Source organism: Empidonax traillii, unplaced genomic scaffold, assembly GCF_003031625.1.
Source record: "Empidonax traillii isolate 1590-97213 ecotype Southwest subspecies unplaced genomic scaffold, ASM303162v1 scaffold13:size3042203, whole genome shotgun sequence".
Taxonomy (NCBI): Eukaryota; Metazoa; Chordata; class Aves; order Passeriformes; family Tyrannidae; genus Empidonax; species Empidonax traillii.
Genome location: NW_020955206.1, coordinates 2399611 through 2421676, shown reverse-complemented (window position 1 = coordinate 2421676; position 22066 = coordinate 2399611). Strand labels below are relative to the sequence as shown.

At 40.0% G+C, this 22066-nt stretch overlaps 1 protein-coding gene across 2 annotated transcripts in view; it reads left to right on the top strand.

Moving 5' to 3' along the window:
* CDH13 (cadherin 13) overlaps window positions 1–21717 on the top strand; it is a 423595-nt gene extending 401878 nt beyond the window's left edge. Inside the window, exons 12-14 of one of the 2 annotated variants that reach the window (XM_027890905.1) lie at window positions 5825–6058; window positions 7367–7582; window positions 21417–21717. In XM_027890905.1, the coding sequence (XP_027746706.1) occupies window positions 5825–6058; window positions 7367–7582; window positions 21417–21424 (458 nt within the window). In that variant the 3' untranslated portion in view covers window positions 21425–21717. Of the gene's footprint in view, window positions 1–5824; window positions 6059–7366; window positions 7606–21416 lie in introns of those variants that run through there. The other variant, XM_027890897.1, reaches the window with a different exon arrangement.
* The last annotated feature ends 349 nt before the right edge of the window (window positions 21718–22066 follow it).

Genomic DNA, 22066 nt, shown 5'->3' with positions numbered 1-22066 from the left:
TAGAAAAACATGGAATAACAAAGAGATGTGTAGCAATTTGCAATTAGAGTTTTTCCTTATATGTATCTCACCTGTCTTCTTGCATCATGATGTACATAATTAAATTACCATAGATTAATTCCACCTAAAACATGCTATTTTTGAAGAAATCAGGCAATTAGTTACCATGGCAACCCAATTAAGCCAGTTTTATACCCCTTATCTTAATTGCTGTATTAATTGAGAAGAGAAAATAAATTGAAGACTCATCCTTTTCTTGCCATTTTAAATTTCAGTAAAATATGAATTGCACACAAAATATTGTTTTAATTTGTCATCACGGACTCATGATTAGAAAAAGAAATTAGAATGTTGAAAACAGTGTTTAAGACGGATGGCATATGTCAGGAGCAATTTGATATGCTGAAAGAGCTGTGCTCTTTGGAAATGTAATTACTCAAAAATAGGATCTGCATATATTATCTGAGGGAATGAATGAAGGATTGTAACTTTTAAAGGCTATTTATTTTATGCATTCTGTAAAAATATCTATATGCCAATACATAGAGAGAGTGCACAGGAGGTTTCAACTCCTGGGGAACTGGGGATGAAAATGTCAGCAGATGGCATTGATGAGAGCAGTGTTCTGAGCAGCAAACCCAAAGCTTGGTGTCTTCCCACTCTACTGCTTCCATTTGCTTTGGCTGAACCATTAATAGAGTTCAGCTTGAACACGAAAAGTAATGGAATCTGCCTGTCTGAATGGGATTTCTGCCTGCAGAGAGGGGACCTGCTGCCAAATCACCGAGTCTGCACATATTTTCTGAGCAGAAAAACAGCATATGGAGGGGAAAAAAAAAAAACAACATGAGGGACGAGACAGAAATTTGTGTTTAGATTTTTCAGAGCAGTGTCATTACAAAGCATGAAGCCATTTTTGTCACAGTCCAGGTCTGAAGTATGTAAGTCACAGAGAAGCAGCTGAGGGAGCTGGGGGGGCTCAACCTGGAGAAAAGGAGGGTCAGGGGGGACCTTATTTGTCTCTACAACTCCCTGGTGGGAGGTTTTAGCCAGGTGGGAGTTTGGCTTTTCTCCTGGGCGAGTAGAGACAGGACAAGAAGATGTGGCCTCAAGCTGTGCCAGAGGAGGTTCAGGTTGGACATCAGGAGGAATTTCTTCATGGAAAGGGTTGTCAGACATTGGAAGGGGCTGCCCAGGGAGGTGGTGGAGTCCCCATCCCTGGAGATGTCCAAGGAAGGACTGGACGTGGCACTCAGTGCTCTGGGCTGGGTGATAGAACACAGGTTGGACTCTATCCCAGAGGTCTTTTCCAACCTCAGTGATTCTGGGATTCTGTTTCAAAGAGAGAACAGAACACGTTTCCTGGTCTAACCATGACCAGCACAGTCTGCACAGCTCCTTCCTAGCAACTTGGGGACTTCTACCACACCCCTTTCTTTCTTTAAACTCCTCCTTCGGGCAACTGTAAAGTTGAAAATAGAAAAGTTGGTGAAAACTCCACATCCAGGGAGATATCCTAGGCAGTCCTACACTTTAATGGAGGTTATGTGGGAGTAAAATGAAGGAAATTCTGTGAGAGTCAGTTCCAAGCTGACCTCAGTGTGACTCAGCTGCAGTTTACAGAATTCTTGAGAGATGAGGCTTCATGCGTGATGGTTCAGGGAAAAGGTAACCATGCCAGAAATTAGCCAACTAAAATTCTCAAAGGCTTGTTTTTCCTGATAAATATGAAGAAAAATGGTTCTCACTATAATTTCTCATTCACTTTGTATCTGTGGAATTTTGTTACCCAAAAAAAATATAGAAGTGGTGAAAAAAAAGTTAGAATTGAGCTTTCTGGGTCACGTAAGGGATAGTGCAAGTGGATTAACAACTGCTGCTAAATGGTAAGCCATAAATATTCTGGTAAAATTTAGAATAAATGAATTTCCACTCTTTCAGCTTGAGAAGTAATCCATATGGCAATGGATACCCTATTGATGGCCCTAGGAATTAAATAGCCTTGTAATTTCTGCATCATAGCATAGAAGGGCATAGGTAATATGTATTCATTTGGTGGTGCTGGAAGCTTAATTTAATAAGAAGAAATGAGTACAGAAGTCCTTTTACCATTCATAATGAGCACGTGAAAGGGGATGGTTCATCCTCCATTCTTCCTAAAAACATTTCTGGCTTCCAGCAGTATTGTTGCTTAAACCTGTGTAGCAGCTGGATTCTCTAGAATGATTGACTTTTCCCCTTTGGAAATTTGGTAACTATTGCCAGAATCCAACATCTCTGATGTTCTCAAATACAAAACAAAGCAAAAAGTATAATAGTATGATAATTAAATATTTAGTATATAGTATATAATATTAACATAGTAATTATATAGTATAATAATTAAAGGCCTTTTTTTTTCATATTTGTTCCTAATTACATTTTGTTATGTAGAGGCATTCAAGTGAATATTCCTTTGCTTTAATGACTATGATGTAAACCACCAGATTTCTAAATACACAAGGTTTTCTGTGTTTAGCTTTCAATACTGTTAGATGAACTTCCTAAATATAAGTGAAAACACACTGGCTCAGTGTCTCCCAGTTTTAACACTTTTTGACTTGTGTGTCTGACATTTTTCTTGGCAGTTGATTGTCAATGCTTTGTTACTTAGCTGGGCCACAAAATAATTTATGTTCTTTACATGTAAACTGACTTTCATCTGATTCATTTAAAGTCCATTTTCTCACAGCATGTGGAAATGTACTTTTTTTAATGTTTGATAATCCTTATTGTCCCTTGGGCAAGTTGCTCCATTTTAGTCAAGTTTGGTATCAAAAGTAGGAAAAAACCGAACTAGAAGGGAAAATGCTTCTTGAGGATTTCCTGCTGTTTTTCACAAATTAAATGAAATTTTGTTTACCTGGATGAATATTCTATTATACCCATTTTGTTTAGTTTATAATATCCATTAAATATTAAAATAAAAATATTTTAAAGACCCAATTTTAAAAGAAACAATACGAAAAACCACACCTGGCTTATTCCATAGAGGGTTTATAATTTAAGACTTTACAATAATAACTCAAATAGGATTCTGCTCAGCCTTTCATTAAAATTCAACCATAAAAAAGCATGCAAAGTATCCGATTCCAAAATATTTCTTTTGAAACTAATTTTTTTCACTAAATGTGACCTTCGGTGCGACAGAAACGCAAGTAAGATCTTCCAAGTTAGGGTTCCCAGTCTCGCCTAAGATGGTTAAAATGAGGATTCGTGCCAGGCTTTCACTTTGTTCCAGGATGAAATGAGTCATCCTTCAGCCTCTGCCTCAGCAGCTTTTACACACATCAGTAATGCTGCTTCATTTCCTACGTTTGCCAGAGTTTATTCCCAGATGTGCCACTTGTGGGAGCCTTAGCAGGAGTTTGGGATTCTCTCTATCCCGAATGGCTCTAAAGGCACCTGAAGGGTTGAAATGTTCAGCCTCAGGAGGGAAGGACAATCCTGTTCAGTGACCAAAGTGGGAGCAAAGCTCTTTGGAAAAGCTGCTCCCAAGGGCTGTTGGACAAAGCCCTTTATGTCTCAGTCTGCACATTAATTCTGCTTTCAGCTGCAAGGTTTTAAAACACAAATTAAAAGAAGTTTTACTTTGGAATTAAAATATGTTCTGGATATCTTTCTTTTCAAAACCAAAGCCATCTGGAGATCATGGGATTTTTGAATTATTTCTACAGCATAATACTGTCAAATTTATAAAAATCCTATATTCCCAATGGATATGTTGTGACCATTTTTCCTTGATTCCCTTTTTGTTATATTTTTATGATATGTGTGTTAACAAGCTTCAGTTTATGACCTTGACATTCGCTTATTTTTCTTTTGGAGGTCTTCATAAATCACCAAAAGCTTTTGTTCAAATCATCATAAATAAACCAACCAAAGAATAAGTCATTCAAATGAACAAAAGCAATTTCCCTCCTCTCTGTCTGTGTGTAATCCTTGCCTTGGCCCTTACAAAGAGTGAGACATTTCCATGGCAGGGAAAATGCAGCCATATCTGCGTGTGACAAAATTACAGGACATCCATAATGCTGTTGGCTTCTTAATTTCAAAAGGCAGATTTTAATATTACTGACTTCAGAGAAAGATAAGAAGGGCAGTGCATAAGACATTATCAGTCCAGTGTGGAAATAATGCATTCAAAATTAAAGACAGCAGTTTAATTAAGTGCATGAAAGGCTGGCTTTTATGATCATATTTCAAATACTCGACTGTCTTTTCATCCATTCTGCCGTGTGACTTTACTTAATAATATATCAAGAACAAAAAATGTGTTGGAGTCTTTCTGCAAATTCAATTAGTCCAATAAAAAGTGAAAAATAGTTTCTTTTTCATTAAAAAGAACTCAACCCTAACCCTTCCGATGACAAAGTGCGAGATGAGAGGGGAGGGCAAAGCTGGAGAACTATGAACGCTCTGCCTTTGCGATGCATTTATGTGTGCACGAAACAGATGAAGTGTCACCATTAGTAACATTTGTTATTGAAAGGACTAATTACGTTCTACTCTGTTAACAGTTTATCAGATCCAGACCACAGGGTATTTGCTTCTCCCTTAGGATGCACTCCCAGCACAGCAATGACTCCGGAGTTTACTGGGCTGCTCTGGCCAGGGTGATTATGCTAAAGTGAAACCTCTTCCAGGGCTCAACTAGAAACTGTGACACATTGCTCTGGTGCTTCACAGGTTAAGTGCAACCTCTTGAATCCATTCTCCCTGTGAAGAGTTTACAGCCAAGGGAAGTGCAGAGATCACAGTTCCTGTGTACTAAATCAGAACAACGAGGGTAGCAAACAACCCACCAGCGCAGCGCTTCAAACGAGACACTGTGAAGTGCAGTGTGCAGTGAGGGACACAATGTGCATTTAGAAAACTTTGACATGATGAAAATGGGGTGGCAAGGGGACCTGAAACAAGCTGTTGAGCTTTAGACTGAAAGCAGTGGGTTACTGACCCAGCCACAGCACATCTGTAAGTGACTGAAAGTTATTACCACCTGTTGGCTCCTGTGTGACCCGGTGAGATGAGGTGAGATGAGGTGCTGGTCTCAGCCCGGCTCCCAGGGGCACTCTGTGCCTCCTGAACGCTCCTGGTGCCACGGCTGGTTTGTCAGTCCCAGCCCTGGCACTGAGCCTTGTCGTGGTGCCACGGTAAGTGAACAGCATGCTCAGCTCAGGGCTGAGGCTGGCAGATAACTGCAGAAACTCTGCTGCCAACACAGGGTGGCTCTGGGTAAATAAACCAGCTCGTTTCCCTGGGTTTGCGCAGGTTGACAGGTTTCACGTCTGCTGACATAACTAAACGTGGCCCTAAGGGCTGTTGGGGAATGATCTGCTCCTGTTCTGCTTCTGGGCACCCACCATACAAACTGATTCCTCTCTGCTGTCATTTCTCCTCTTACTTGTCTTATTCTTGGTTCCTTTAATACTGTGCTGTCTAGGGGATGTTTCCCACTATGTTTCTCTCAGTATGTGCTGATGAACAGGTTCTGTTCCAGGTATCTATTCATGTCCTATTCTCATTTTAACTTCAAAATATTCCTCTCCCAGAGGTTTCCATAGAATAATTTTCCATACTGTAGAGACTCAGACAGGCTGCATTCTGAAAATACAGCAGTGAATTTACCAGAGTGACTCATCAGGTTTTTTAAGCAATCATTTTCATATAAAAGAGGTAAGATCTACAAAAATTATTTCCCTTTGCGAGCATGCAGGTGCAAATAAGAGCAAGAGTCTATGAAAGAAGTATGATTTAAGAAATAAATGTTTGGCTTTTTAAACAGGTAACCCTCCTGCTACGGGGACAGGAACCTTACACATCACCTTGGAGGATGTCAATGACAACGTCCCATCCCTTTACCCAACGCTGGCAAAAGTTTGTGACGATGCAAAAGATCTCAGGGTAGTGGTACTTGGAGCATCAGACAAAGACCTTCATCCCAACACAGACCCTTTTAAATTTGAACTGAGCAAGCAATCTGGCCCAGAAAAATTGTGGAGGATCAACAGGCTCAACAGTAAGTCTGCTACTTTATTTACTGTGCATTTAGTGCTCCCACCTCTACACCTCACTGCACTCATCCTGAGGCACTCTGTGAATTCTGGGGCAGTTTTGCAGGAAAATCTTGCAGGATGGACCCATCGCTGCTGCTTTACACTGGGTTTGCTGGGACCAGCTGCCTGTGGAACACAATAATTCTGAAACCTGAAAATTTTTCCCTCTTCTTAATTTGACTGAAGTTGCCTCTTTTAGCTTTGCAGTAAAAAGAGGCCGCTAATGACTTACACTTTTGTAAAGATATTTCCTGGCATGGAATTTGCTTGCCTGAGGTGCACAAGGCTTTGCTGTAGGACAGCAGGGAAGTTTTGCATGGGCTTTAAAAATGTAAGTGAAAAACTTCGTAATTTTAAGTATTTGAACTCTCCACAAATAAAATACCCCAATGCACTGGGACCTTACATGATTCATAAGAGGATCACAGCACACACCATGCAATTGCAGAAGGTTTCTATGGCAAGTTGTGGGCACAAAGTACATTCCTTTTTAATGTAGATCATCCCTGTTCTTTTTTTTTTTTTTCCCTAGAATGTATTATTTATCTCTGCTGCTCTCCAGTGTTTTAGTTCATTTCATGTCTTACAAAAAGCTGGATGTGATGTCTGTCCCTACCCGCAGGGTAAAGTGGAAGAACCCTTTTTATTTTTTTGCACTTCTCCAAACGTCAAACCACCACCCTGTTCCACCCCTAAAAGAGTTAGCACAGCCACCTGGGTGAGTCTGCACCCTCACCTGGGCATCAGGAGCTGTTATAACCCTCTGTTGCTCAGGTGGATCAGATCTGTGGATCTGAAGGGGCTTTACTTCCCTCCACTGCCTTTTCAGGCAAACTGAGGGAGTGTTTCAGCAGCTTTGCCTGTATTTCCTTACAGGAAGGGGTTTTTTTTACCTTAGGCAAATAAATATATTCTTCCCTCTTTTTGCTTTGAGGGTGACATGCCTTAGCATTTCATTAGTATATTAGCTTTCACAGGCAACTTCTGCCAATAATTTGCAGACCAAATAATTATTTAAACAAAAGGGGCTCTTAGAAGTCTTTTCTTTTGGTGGGGTTTGGATAAAAATTGCAATTTGCTTTCAGCCCAAGAAGGAATTTCTGTACTGCCTCTTCTGACCTCCAATTCAATTCTTTTACCTTTTTTTTTGGTGTGTTGTCACTTTCTTCTTAATTTCCATGGCTAACTATGGCATGTCTGATACTGTCTGCACAATACTCTTCCCTTCCAAGCAACCACCATTTGGCTGATTCTCCCCTCATTCTTTGCAGATACTCATGCCCAGGTCATCCTGCTTCAAAACCTGAAAAAGGCCAATTACAACATCCCAATCTCAGTGACAGATTCTGGGAAACCCCCTCTGACTAACAACACAGAACTGAAATTACAAGTGTGTACCTGCAAGAAATCCAAAATGGACTGCAGTGCAAGCGATGCCCTTCACATCAGCCTGACCCTCATCCTCCTTTCACTCCTCAGTTTACTTTGTAAGTCTTTTGCTGAACTGTAAGTAATGAACTATTGTTAATCTGCTCATTTGTACTCTCCATAAGAAAACCTACCAAGGGAGAAGTTAAATTCCTCCACTGATATCATAATACAGTAAGTTTGGGTTCTTTTTCCCTGAAGGAATAGCTGTGAGAAAGGAGGGGGGGGGGGAGGGTTTTTTTTTCCATAGTCAAAAAATAGCAATGAGTGCCTGATTGTCAAATTAAGAAATAGAAGGAATAATTTTAAGAAGAATCAAAGAGAATTAGAGCCAGCATATGATAGACTGAGAAGTACCAGCTGTAGTAGCAGATTTGTGAGATGCTTGCTTTCATCTCTCCCCACTTGAATTCAATTCAAACCCAGAAACAGGAGATTAAAGGTGTTCATGCAACAAAAGCTGTTCTGGGTCACCAGGAAAATGAGGACTGTCTGCTCCAATTTATTCCTCTGCATAAAGTGTGCAGGTGACTGAAACATGAGGAACTTATTGGAGATTCTGGGCTTAGAACCACCCAGAACTGAAAATCAAATTGCCAGTCCAGGTTGGAGGGTAGAGAGAAGTGACAGGCAAAAAAAGCTTCTGCTGCTTCTAAGAAAGATTCACAAAAGAGATTTACAAAATTCCTAATTTGAATTGGAAGAAGTGAAAAAATAATCCCAGAATGACTCAAGAGTAGGAATCCAAAGCCATGGAATCCTGCCATCTAACCTGGGTGTGTGCCTGGCTCACCCTGTGACAGCTGCCAGCAAATTTTTGATGCAGTATTACTTTTTATTGCCTTACCTATTAAAATAGTGTAGCTGTTTTCTATAACTATAGTAACAAGTCTGTTATTCAAGGACTATTATCCTCCTCTCATGTGACTAAAATACACTGTATGATGACTTAGTACCTGAGCTGTGGGGAAAGGCCTGGCATTCCCCACGAGACAGAATCTACCACGAGGCAGAGGAGGTTTCCACGTCTGAGCTTGGTGTGTTCTTGATTACACATCTTGTCCATTTTTTTCTTATTCTGTATTGCTTTTATCCCAAGAGTCTGGCGTGAAGGTCGTTGTGAGAGAGCTGGTAGTGGCTAATGTTTGTGCTGCTCTTTGAAGATGAAAAGGGCTGTATAAATGCTAAGTGCAACCTCACATTCTTACTCTCAGTCAGTGACATCCAAAGTATCTGCACTGCCTTTGGTTCAGCTGCTCTGGGTTTAGTCTGCTGGAACCAAAGGCAAACTTCAGCTGTTAGAAGTAATATGTTAAAAACATTTGACAGTATGTGACACTATTGCACCAGTGAGGGAAATGTGCAGCCCATTGATTCAAACATATTCCTGTTACCACTTCATAAATGTTGCTGGTGCTTCACTGGGCGTGACTTTCACCACTGGAATTACTTTCTTATCTGATGTGATTTGCACTTGAACTTTATTTACATTAATGCATCTGCTCAGAATATAATGAGGTAGAGAAAAGCTTTTTGCTTTAGAAAGTTGATATTTTCTTGGGGTTTTTACAGCTCCCCAAGAAGTCTGATCATTTTCCTGGATTCTAAAACCAGTTCTAGGTATTGGAAAGCACTTCTTGAGTTGCTCTTTTTGACTATAGATCTTCTCTGGCTCAGCTATGGGCAGAATACAATCCCTGGCACCTGAAAGGGTATTCCATGGCTGGTATTCCATCTCTGGAACTGCTGCCTATGCAAAGCCAGCAAGCATTAGAACTTTCATAACCATTTTCCTCAGGTGTAAATGACTACACAGAATAAAAGAATGAGGCTGGGAGCCACTTAAAATAATGTGGTTCTGTGTTTGAACTTCTCTAAAATGTGCTGGTATCATTGCATTCCCAATTCATTTCCACACACAGTTGTTGTGGTAGTTTTTTTTTTTTTTTTTTTATAACTGTGATTAGTTCCATTGCAATGTTTTGTATAGTCCAAATATTTATCAGAGTAATCAAAGATTACGATGCCATAAAAACAAAGAGAACTTTAGTGCTTATTGAACAGATGAAACGTCCCATTTCTAGTGGCAAGTTATGGGTTTAATTTTAGCAAAAGCCCTTATGTGGCTCACTTTGCTCCCAATGTTTATGTTTTATGAGGCTCTTGTTCCTGGGAGGTAAATCCTTCAGTCAAATGAACTTTGTTATTCATGCCAAAGTATTTCTTTTTGTATCTGACATCTGGTGTGAGGATGGATAGCCTTGTGAAAGAGCTGCTCGTGGGAAAAGTGCCCTGCATGAATATCTTCCCTCTAGAAAAGATCTTGGTATTATCATTTAAATGGTGCAATTATTATCTATACTTAGAATATGTGCCTCCTTCCTAAATCATGAAAGAAGTCGGATGTGGCAGATTTCTGGAGTGTCTGAGCATAGAAGTGAAGAGCCTGATTAAAACTCTAATAGATGCAAAAACCAGCAGTTCCTCCTATTCTGTGGATACCCTACTGTGTTCAGTACACTGAGGGATAATGGGATACAGCCTGCAGGGTTGCCCAGGAGCCCCTGGAAAGGTAACAAGAAAAGGTAACTTGGAACAAGAAAAATTTAGGAGTCCTTGTGAGCCAGAAATAGAAAATATAAGATACCAGAGTATCTGGGCAGATTGCTGGTTTTCCATATCAAAACAAGTAAAGTGCTTGGTGGGGTTGAAAGATGGTGAATAGAGATACTATTGAAAAAAAAGGAGCATCTTTGCGTATTTTGTACTTAATCTGACTAATTACTGCTGGGAATCACTGGAAAGAGGTATAGTGGACAGGTAGAGGACTTTCCAAAGTTACAGTAATTAAGTGGAACAAATATTGGGAAGAATATTTAGTGTCACCTGTCGTTAATGCAGACACTGTGTTTGAGATGAGACCCAGTGTTGTGGCATCTTGTGCTCTCTCAGCTTTTTTCTCACCATTATTAGTGACAAGACAGGACCAAAATGTTCAGATATAATTTAGAATTTATTAATTCAGATTGAGGAAGAACAACAGATAAAAAAATTAGGTCTGGGTTCCTCCTCAGGGAGCACCAAAAACTGCCACAGGCCTTACGAGAGACTGAGAAAGAACCACTCTAGTTGGCAGACTGAGCTTGAGATAAATTACAAATTATTTATATTGTTATTACTTAAAAGAGTATTTGAATTCTGGGCCTTTGATTTCATCATAACTATTTCACCTAATTGCATAATCATTGAATGATAATTGCATTTCATATTTCCTTTTTTTATTCTAACAACATAAAGGACCAAGTTAGATTCCAATGTGTGGAGAGTGAAGGGACTAAAAGGGCGACTCAAAGGCACAACAGTCATGTCAGTAATATTTTACTTAAAATTCAAACTTCAAACACTTCATGTTGAAAAAAACCCTCAATTTTCTATCTTAGCTGACTGTCAACCACAGATAAGACACTTCTTTCTGTTCACAGTGGACTCTAGAGCTGTAAGTTGACTTGAACTTACTTAAGTAGGTGAAGTATTCCACTGTTTTGAACAGAGAGTAATGTGTGAGACTGGGAGGGAAAAACTTCCATGAAGAAATTAAATAGGCTGGAGGCCTCTCCATTGGAATTAATTTGTTAAACTGAGGGTGAAAGGCCTCAGGTGTGTCGAAAAAACCGAGACTCACACAGATGTCTGGGCTGTGATTGCAAAGGAGCCTTAGAGATACCTTTGAATTTAATTTCCTATTAATTTCCACAAACTTTTCCTATTTAATGCCTGCTGTCCCTCACCATAGTGTTTTTCTAATTTGAGGAATGCAGCTACAGGGTCAATAGAGAAAATACTTTCTTTCTTTCTCCTTGGAAAATTATGTGTTTGTTATTAAACCATTACAAAAAAAAAAAAAAAAAAAAAAAGAATTCTATTAACCTGTGGTGTTGGATTTCCATGAGCCTGGACAGCCAGAGTTAATGCTGCAGTGTTATCCTTCCCCTTGTTCATTTTTCAAAGCAAGAGCAGCATTTGTATCTCTTGTATATCCCATGTTATTTGTGCAGGAACATGGAAGGGCTGAAGGACTGAAACGATGAATCCCTGAATGGCACCAAAGACAAATCGGAGCAGGTTCCAAATGGAAAAGACCTTTAAGGTCATTGCTCTTTCCATTACAAGTGCAGGTTTGTTACCTGCAGATTCCCAGTTTTCAGCCTTTATTGGGAGTTACTTATCTTAGTTTTAGACAGTCAGGTAGTATGTTGTTTTCAGGGCTCAATGGCTATTTAGTTTTCACGGTAGAATTTGGGCTTTTAGCAAGAAAAAGTTAATTCCTTTTCCATACAGTTCCTTCAGAGGAACCATTCCCATAAAAGAATTTCCTAAAAACAATACTTCTGGTTTGTTCTTTTTATTTTGATGTTTTGGTTGTAACTTTCCACAGCAATTCTCTGTTTTTCAGAACAGTGGTACTTAATTTAAAAAAAAAAAAAAAAATCAGTTTATTAGCAAGACAAGGGAAGCTTGCGAGATGAATTTTCCCATTTTTGAGAAGTGAAATATGCCTATATTGGCTAGAATTTCAAAAAACTACCAAGATGGGAAGAGTTTTGCTGTTCGAGGTGGTTTGCTGGGGTGGGGTTTATTTCGCACTATTGTAATTTGAGTTACATTCTGTGATAGAGCACGTACCATGTAGGTACTTAAAGTAGCAGAAAATTATGCTCCCCAAGTATTTGTAGATTACGGACATTCAGTGAGTTCCAGTGATGTAAATCTCACCTCCCCAAACCAATAATAACAGCAGCAATATCCACTATTACTCTTAATGCTTATTATCTTTGTTACAGAGGCTTTGATCCATATTAACATTATTATTGTTACTGCTAAATATCAGCGATACAGAGGCTTTTTCAAATGCCTGGATGAGAAAAGTGCCATTGTTATTGGTCTCCTTGATGATTTTGGTTGATTAAACTCTAGTAAGGAAAGGATGGTTTGGGGGTTAAGGGATTTCACTCGATTTGAGCCAGCCTTGATTTAAATCTCGCTTTTTAACTCAGAGCTGTGCCCATTCCTCTGATTTCTCTGCAGGTTTAGTCAGTCCTGCCATGTATTTGCACTTGGCTTTGGGAGCCCACCTAAAGTTAATGGGGCTTGAAATGGCACAGAAGGTCCATATGGATGTCCATAATTGGAGACAGGATGTTTATACACCCAGTCATACAGACATGACAAATAGAAATAACCCCCCCCCAATTGTACATCAGCATGTCCAAAATGCACTTAATGGCTTTACATTTTATTGACTCAATTAGGTGGGAAATGGCGTTTTACGCGCATTTTAAACCGGCCAAACACGTTCCAGGAGTCCAGACACGAAAAAAAAAAAAAAATAAAAAATACAACAGTTTAGAAGATGTGTGTTTGGAGTGCAAAAGAGAACAACGTTTCCAGCAAATACAGCTCCTTCCCTAAGAGCTGCAATACTGCTCCTGATGGTCATTGTGCAGGCATGAAATGGACATTTAAAGAGATTGGTTTGATAGACCATTTAGTGCTGCGAATTCAAATGAGCACTTTTATGTTTTCATTTTCTCGACAGTACTCCACAGCTACTGGTGAGATATAATATTTTGAATTTCTTTTCTGAACAACCTCCTAAAGTCACATGAATGTGGAACTTCAGATAGTTCTCATCTGAATTGTTCTGGAGTGGCCTATGACTAAAAACTAGAACTGAATAGATGACTGGGTTAAGTATTTTTTTCCTGTCATCAGCGGTCCCTGCACACCATGGGGTGTTTGTTTCTTTTCACTGTCTCTGTCCTTGGATATTTCCCCACTCTGTAACATCCAAACAACTCAATGTCTTGCTATTCAGTTTTAGATGTGATACTAAAGATGAATGGAGGGGATTTTTTATTTTTTTTTTTTTGTGCCTAAAGGTTTGATGATGTTGGATTCGCTTCTTCTTTACTTACAAAGTCCTTTAAAGGGCCGTTGATGTTTGGAGCATTTCAGACTGCATCTTAAAGCCTTACTTCATCCATGTGTTTAATTTGGATATGTCATTAATTAGTACTTATGTGAATGACACGCTTATGAATAGTTCTTAACAAACTTTGAAGCAGGCCAGGTTGATCTCAACACAGCCAAACCTGGCAGTTTGCTCATTTGATTTTCCCTTTTCTGTGGCTTCTGAGCATAATGCTTTCCCCACCTTTTTTTTTTTTTTTTTTTTTTTTTTTTTTTTTTTTTTTTTTTTTTTTTTTTTTTTTTTTTTTTTTTTTTTTTTTTTTTTTTTTTTTTTTTTTTTTTTTTTTATTCTTACTTAAAAAAGAATTTCTTCAGATGATTATTTTAGCATTTCAAGCTGGGATTAGTCTATACCTACAGAACTGAATGTGTCTGGACTACTTATGTTCATGTTCTACTTATTTAAAACTGATGGTAAACTCAGCTGTGCTGCTGTGGAAGATGAGCTCTGCCTGCCTGAGCAGTCACCCACCCCTTTAAAAGGTTGGCTCACAGGTATGTTTGATGCATTTCATTTTTCAGCATAAATATGAAAAATCAGGAGACTTGTTCAATGCTGCTGTTTCAAATCTGCCCTTATTCATTTCACTTGCTGAATATTTTCAAGCATTCAGCTAAATATATCAGATTAGGGCAGGAGAAAATACAAGTCCAGGCTGCAGGCAGCCACCTCTGCAATTGTTTAGTTTTGATGGAAAACTGGAAAATGAAGGAAGCATTTATTCCCTATTGGCCAAACGAAGGTGACATTGCTTTGGCAAAATATCCGACTAAAATTCATATCAGTTTTTAAAAAATAATCATCTAGTACATCTTAGTGACTCTACCCTAGAAAATGCCCCCACCACCAGTAAGACACTTCACATCCCTGGTGAGCAGGAATTTCATTAGAAGATGCTTTATTTGATAAATGCAGCAGTGCACTGGGCTGGGTAGAACATGTTCCTGAATTTCTAAGCAGGGTTAGAATTTACCTTCACCTGAACAGCTTTTCTCTTGGATGGTGCTTCTTTTATGCATTTCTTGGGACCAGCTCATTCCGTAGTGGGTACACAACAAGGAGGAGAGGAAGCAGAAAGCAGGATCAGCAGCAAGCAGGGCCATTGCCAGGAGCCAGAAGAGCACTTTGTGTTACCTCAGCCCTGCCTCAGATCTGCCACTCCAGTCTTACAATAAATGAGGAGTGGGAGAGCCACTCTTGGAAATACCATCTGCTGGTGTCAAACAGGTACCCAGTGAAAATGGCTTCAGCCTGAGCAACTTTTTCCCCTGTACAGGCTGATGAGTTTGGATTGGCATGTGTTCTCCACTGCCTTGCCAGTTTTGGCCACTTGCACAGCACGTGGCAGCATTTTAGTGCCTGGAGTTAAATATTGACATTGATATAGGAGAGCCCACTGGAGCTGTGAGTACAGCCACGAGACACTCGTTTCACACACGCAGCACTGATGCAGACAGTGTTTTTTCCTGCCATTAAGGACTTTGAAATCATTTCTCACATAAAGGGAAAACAAATGACATGTTGTTATTAGCTGCAAATTTCCGGGATAAAGTCATTTACTGCTGTTTTCCTTACAAACTTTTCCACAGGGAGCTCCTGCCCAGTGAGATCACCAGTTTCTCCTGCCACAGTCAGACCTGCTGCTCTGGCTGACAGCTAACCCCAAGGTTCTTAACTGCAGGAATGAGGACACATCTGGGAATAGTTGTGTCAGTCTTTCAAATTCAATGAGATTTGGGGTGAAATTTAATTTAAAGGCATATGGTGCAAACACTGTGAAACTTCTGGTGTTGAAAACTACAGGTGACTCACCAACCAGCGATGCACATGAAAATCATTTCTATTTCTCTAAGTTCTACCTGAAGGCTAAACTAATGACTGTGTATTTAAATTAATGACCTTTTGTAGATGGTAAATCCAGGAAAGAAGTACCTGGCTGTTGATTAGCTGCCTAATCAGAAACGCAGCTCTGATCTCTTCTCTCCTTTTTGCATCACCTCTTTAGCATTACTGGGGTTTCCTTGAAGTCCATGATGTAATGCAGACTTTTAATTATGCAAAATTAATATAATATTTCTGATGAAAGGGTAATTGAAAGAAATGGAGCATGCATGAGCTGAACTCCGAGCTCTAGCTGCATTAAATCTCTTATTTTAATGGGAATGAAAGGATGAATGCATCATGGATAAAGCTCATTCCTCTGCAGAGGGTCAACGTGAAACTTAAATGCCTTTAATTTTTATGAGGTTTTAACTGCAGTGTAGAAGCACAGTCTGTATAACAGGGGGTGAGTTTGGTCTCATGAGGGGCGCATCGTTCAGAAGCTTTTAATATTCAATTTAGACCTGTTTCTTTAAAATAAGCAGGGAATTGAGTCACTAAAATACAAATATGTTCAGAGAAAGCTAAGGCTGCAGCAGGGAGGGTTGGAGTACCTGGGACATTCCAAAGCATTTTCTGAGATCAGGAGTTGCTTAGTGGCCGATGGGAAGGGTTCTACTGGAACATGAGCTCTTGGCAACCTGACAGACAGTGAATGAGGTTACAGGCTACCAGCTGCATTTTCCTGGGATGGAGCATTATGAAATCTTTGTCTTAAAGTGCTCTGTGCATTTTTTTCCCCCAGTTTCTTCTCTCCTGGGGTTCAACATAAGGAGTAAACCTTGAGTTAACCCTCTGTGAAACAGGCAGGTAGCTAGTCCTTGAAAAAAAATCGGTATTATGAACACTTGGCTTGCACCTTTTCCAAATCAGTGACAGTTCAGGTCTGTCCTGTGCAGTTTGTGACCAACATCAATAACTCTTCTGAGCTTCCAAGCACAGTCAACATCAGTAGACTTCAGTGGGAATAAAAACAGGTGTTTATTCCGTTTATGTTGCTAAATTACAAGTCTTCCTTCCCTAAACCATCTACCTAGCCCTCTATTCCTATAACGTTATTAATAATAATAATTAACTATTAATAATGCCATTAGTACATCAGATCCAGACAAACGTACAACTTTTGTCAGATTTCTTGACCAGCAAAAGCAAACAGCATCTTCCAATGCCAGAGCACCAATGCCAACAGACACCAGCTGTTTGTAACGTGCTTTGCTTCCTTATCTGAGACCATTAACCACAACAGTAATAATTCTGACAGCAAACACAGAGCAATAACCCTGCCTTTTTTCACTGTTATCTTGCTGTTTGACTGTTATCTTCAAAGGAACGTGGCTAAATGTACCTCTCAAGTGTTGAAGAGGTAGAGCAGAGAACTGTGAGATAAAATTAGTGGAGATCACATTAGAGCCTTCAGCGAGAGGGATTTCTGGAGAGATAAGTCACATATAGATGTGCTGGTTTAGTGGTGCTTGTGCATCCCCCAAATACCTTAAGGGGAAAGGTGGGGGGTGGCCAGGTAAGAGCAGCAATGCACCCCCACCTTTGTGGCTTGCAGGTCTCCAGCTCTGGGCAGCAAATTACCTGTTGTGGGTACAGAAATCACGCCTGAAACAACACAGGGTGTTGTAATAATTCTGGAGTGCTGAGACCAGTTATGGAGACAGAGCTAATAAAGAGAAAATAAAATAATTACTAGGTATAATTATCATCAGTCTGCAGATCTGCCAGGCACAGGCTTACTAGGGCATTAAGTTCTTAAAAAGAGATTGCTCACATTGATCAGCAAATGTGCTTCTTCCACATATTATTTGCACATTTTATGCTCACAGTATTCCTTAAGTACTAATATCTTTTATGGATTGTTACCATCTGCAAACATTAAATCATGGGTGTTATAAAACACGTAAGAATGGGTCAAAAAAAATGAAAAACAAATACAACCACATTGAAGTACTGGATAAACACTAAGGATTCTTTAGGACAGCTGTTTAGAAACAGGGCTCTAATAAGTAGAGCCTAATAATTTGGCTGGGTGTGTGTTTTTCTGGAACTTTCATTTGGTTCTCCTCTATGGGAAGAAGAAAGAAAAAGAAAAGCAAACAAGAAAACTACAATTCCTACAGGGAAAATAACAGACACTGGAAATCCATCTGGGAGGCCAGGAGGAGAGAGATTTTAAATACGGAGCAGAGGCTTATCAGATTTTATAACAGAGCAGGTGTGTTGGTTTCAGCAGATTCAACATTGATTTTTCTGTACAATCTTTGGTTGTTCTTGATTTCTGCAGATTTTGCGTTAAGAGAGTTACTGGCCAGAATGTTTGGCCAATAACTCTTTATATGACTATATCAGACTATTTGTAGAAAAAAAATCAGTAACTGACACTCTCTTATTAAAACCACAGAAACTAAAATTTAGGCTAAAATTCTCTATGGAACAGAAGCAATTTTTGATCAACTTTGTGTGCAGCAGAAAGAGCCAAGATAGATTTGAACTTGTGTATCCTTACCTACCAAAGCTGGTTATCTACTGAAACTTTTCAGCCCATAATTTGGAATGTTGAATCTTGTTTTTCGAGGTAAACCCCACTCCTTCATCAATCCACTTTTACAAAAGGGTCAGTCATCATTATTGAGCAAAAGCAGCTGTTAGGAGACAGCATTTTCTGGGGGCTTGCAGGAAGCTCCTCCTACATCACAGGTTTCTTTGGAAACACGTCAATGAAAGCTGCGCTCGTGGGCTGTGAATGAGAGGAGTAACAGGTCATGTAGAGATAATCCAGGGACATCTGTGCAGTAGGGGAGAGGCCATGGAGGAGTCACAGCTGCAGAGGTTTTGTCAAAGTGGCAGACAAGGAAAATGGTCTGTACAGCAAAACCTGACAGGATATGAACACGCAGCAGCTTCAATTTGTCAAGGGCTCAGAAAAGATGCTGCAAACCTGCTCACCGAGGAGAGCCTGGGTAGGAGATTTAGCTGTTTGAATGGCTAGAGAAAGCTCTCTGGGACAATGTGTGAAAGAGAATCCTCCAGATTGACACAACCTAAATATACAGACCTGGAAAGGAGATTCCATGACAAAAACCTCCAGCCCTTTGCTTCTGTTTCGAGGCTTGAACAAGAGGCAGGATGATAATGTTGTCCTGAGCAATCAAAGGAAGGGCTAGAAGGGAGTGCTTTAGGGGAAAGATTTAAGAGCTGAGTTTTAGCCGTGCAGAGCTGTCAGCTAAACATGTAAAAGGTACCAGGGCTAGAGGTTGACATTTTGGACTAAATGGAAAAGCAGGAAAAGCTTTTATACTGTCAGTACTGATGTGGTTGCTGAGGGGGTAGGAATGAGAGTCACAGGCAAAGGGAAGAAGTTAAAGAGGGGGAAAAAAAGCTTTTCCCAAAGAAATGGAATGGAGAGATGAGACAGAAGGACAGGGTGGAAAAATGATTAGAGAAATCATAGTGAAATGACAGGAGGAGATAATCACAGGAGCCAGGGGAAAGTCAGATTTCCAGGCACATGATTAAATGGGTGGAAGGGGGATGATAGGTCAGGAAGGTGAAGTTGAGAAGCAATTTCAGCAGAAAGAAAGTCGAGGCAGGGACTGCAGAGCTTTGAGGTAAAAGGGTAAGGAATGGGGTGGTGTTTGAAAAGGCAGGTGGGGGAACAGGGAGGATCAAAAAGTGCTTCTATTGTGAGAGAGAGAAACCGGCCTTCAACACAAAGAGCTAGCACAGGAAAGAACAGATTCATAATTAAGGCTGAACTAACCAGTTTTTATACATTGTTTACTCAGGAAAGGCAAGGTGTATGAGAAGGGAGTAACATTCATTATATCTGTCAATATGATGTAAAATATACAAGCTTTTCTCCAGGTCTGCACATAAATCACCAAATACTGCCCTTTATTTACAAGCTGTTGGTGAAGCAGTCGCCGGCTGCTTGAATTTGTGTGATACTTATAAATTTTGTGCTGACAGATTCCTCTGGTGAAATATCTATGGATTGTACAGAGATCCAGTGCCACAGCTGCTGTTCATTTATCATGTACAAGTGCCTGTCCTTACCAGGAAGACCTCCAGGGATCTCCTAAGGATTCAGAGTAGCTTTGCCAATCCAATAGTTCTTCTGAGCCAGGTTTAAACAAATGCCCTCTAATGACACTAAGCTTCCTGAGATCTGGAAATGTTCGATCAGAGTCCCAAACTCTTTCTTTGCACCACCCCAGGAGATCAGGTTGTTTATGAGAATTTAGTCCTAGCTGGAATCCCTAAGCCAAATACACTCACCCTTTGGCAATCATGGCCATAAATCTCCTACATGTAAGTCAGGATCCTGAATTTGTGGCCAGGCCTTTTCTTTAAGCAGCATGCTAAAAATCCATATGCCAAGCAATTCTAGATTTCAGCTTGTTTGGAAATCTCAGTGAAACTTCTCACTTCAGTGAGCCTCATCCATCAGTTCCCTCCATAGATTTCTTACACTTGAATAATTTGCTTTATTTACCTTTGTTTTCCAGAGCTGAGGAGGTGCTGCAGGGAAGGGCCAGGCAGGTGAGGGCAATCCAGGTGTCTGCTTTGCTGCTCAGCCCATCTGGACAAGCCCCAGCTAGAAAAAATTCAATATTGAGGTCAAATCAAACAATTATAAGAAAGAAACAGATAAAGTAAAACAATCAATAATGATATTAATTGATTTGCCCCAAAGGACAAACAGATAATTAAAACTTATTGAAGTGCACAAGCAGCACCTAACACTGACCATTATGTTCCTGTTTGTGCTGCTTGTGTCTGTGGTTGTGTCAAAACTACTGATATTGAATCTTTTAAGTGTACAAATGCAATAGCAATTAGAAAAACATTTCCTGACTGAGTTTGGATGTGTCTTTCCCCTGGTTTCATAGGTTTTCCCAAATGGTGTGGGACAGGTGAGGTTAGGTGTCTTGGCTGTGTCCTTGTGGCCCCCAGGGCTGCTCCCTGGTGGGGTAGCAGGAGAAACAGTAAACACCCTGATGTGTAAACAGTGCCCAGAAATAAATAAAATACTGGTGTGTTATCAACACTGTTTTGGGCACAAATCCCAAACACGGCACTGTGCGAGCTGCTGTGAAGAAAATTAACTCCATCCCAGCCAAAATCACAACAGCAAAACACTGCAAAGTCAGAAGTTTTGTTTGGTTTGAGAAACAATCCAGTGTAACTATGTGTTTTACCAACACTGTTCTTACTATTCTTATGTGGTTTTACTGCAGAGCTGAATATTTGCAATTTACTTGTGTCAAAGCAAAATTGCAGGAAAATGACACATTAGCTACAACTAAGGTTACTTTTGCTCCTAAACTCCCTTTCCCGAATTTCTTTACTGCCTTGGTATCATCAGAGTGCCCATCTAAAATAGGTAAAAGAATTCAACTTGTTCCACTTTTAAATAAATAAATAAATAAATCAGTTTAAATAAAAAAAAAAATCCACATGAGATTTATACTTCTGTGGCAACATTAATGTGATACACTGATTTTTTATTCCCTGATTTATTCATAAACTATAAGGCACTATAAGTGTGTTATTTTTCAGAAGATGTTGTCTGTTTGCTCCTCACTTGTCAGTGTGTGTGCAGATGAGGGAGGGACTCACTGGCATTTCCCTGTGCTCTTGCACTGGTGGAACTGACCGAGGTGTCAGAGGGGGACAATCAGGTCCTGGCTCGAGATTTATGCTCACACCTCCTCACTACAACCTGTGGAATTGTTCTACAGTGTCTCTGGATGCCCCAGGTGACATTTGGGGGTTTCCTCTTGGAGATTTCTACCTTTACAAATAATTGCTTCTGAACTCAGATAATTTATATTTGATTACTGGCAATGTATGTGCACTCTGTCAGTGATTTAATTGGGGGGGGGGGGGGAAACAAAAACCAAAAAACACCCAAGGGTTAAAAGCTCCTGTGATTTGCATAGCAATACTCACCCCCATCTCCCATCCTTTAGGTCTGTAAGAATTCCTGCCACTCCAAGCTGTCCTACCGAGTTGCCATGGCAACGAGAAGAAGGAAACCGTCAGATCTGAAGATTGCAGTTTACAGTTACTGTTCTTCACTACTCGGCCTCAGTTGCTCCAGTTTAATTTGCAACCTCACTTAATCTGTCCGACTGTACCTTGGTGTTCGAGGGCTCATGCCCCACTTCCCTTTATCCATGGATTCCTCTTGCCAGACACCAGGTTTACGCCAATTTTCTCTGAATGTTAAAAGACCATGACATCTAAACCCGACCTTGGGGGAGCAGAAAACAGATTGACTCCATTTTTTTCTATCTGTTGACTTGTTGCTATTCAACTGTTCAGAAAATATTTTGTCTGTGGGTTAGTATTTGTATATGTATGAGTGTATGTATATATATATATTTATATAGAGAGTTCTACCACAGGTTTAGCTTTTATAAAATATTCATCTGGATCAAGGGAGAAAGCAGAATAATACAGCCACAGATGAATTGAACCTGTTCTACCATGGCTAAACCTACTGTATTTGCTGTTTATAGTGTGGCCAGGAGGAGAGGCCCCATTGCCATCCCACCGCTGTGCTGACACAAACCAGGCAGGCCCAGGGCTCTGACGTGGCTCTTCTCGTACCTCAGGT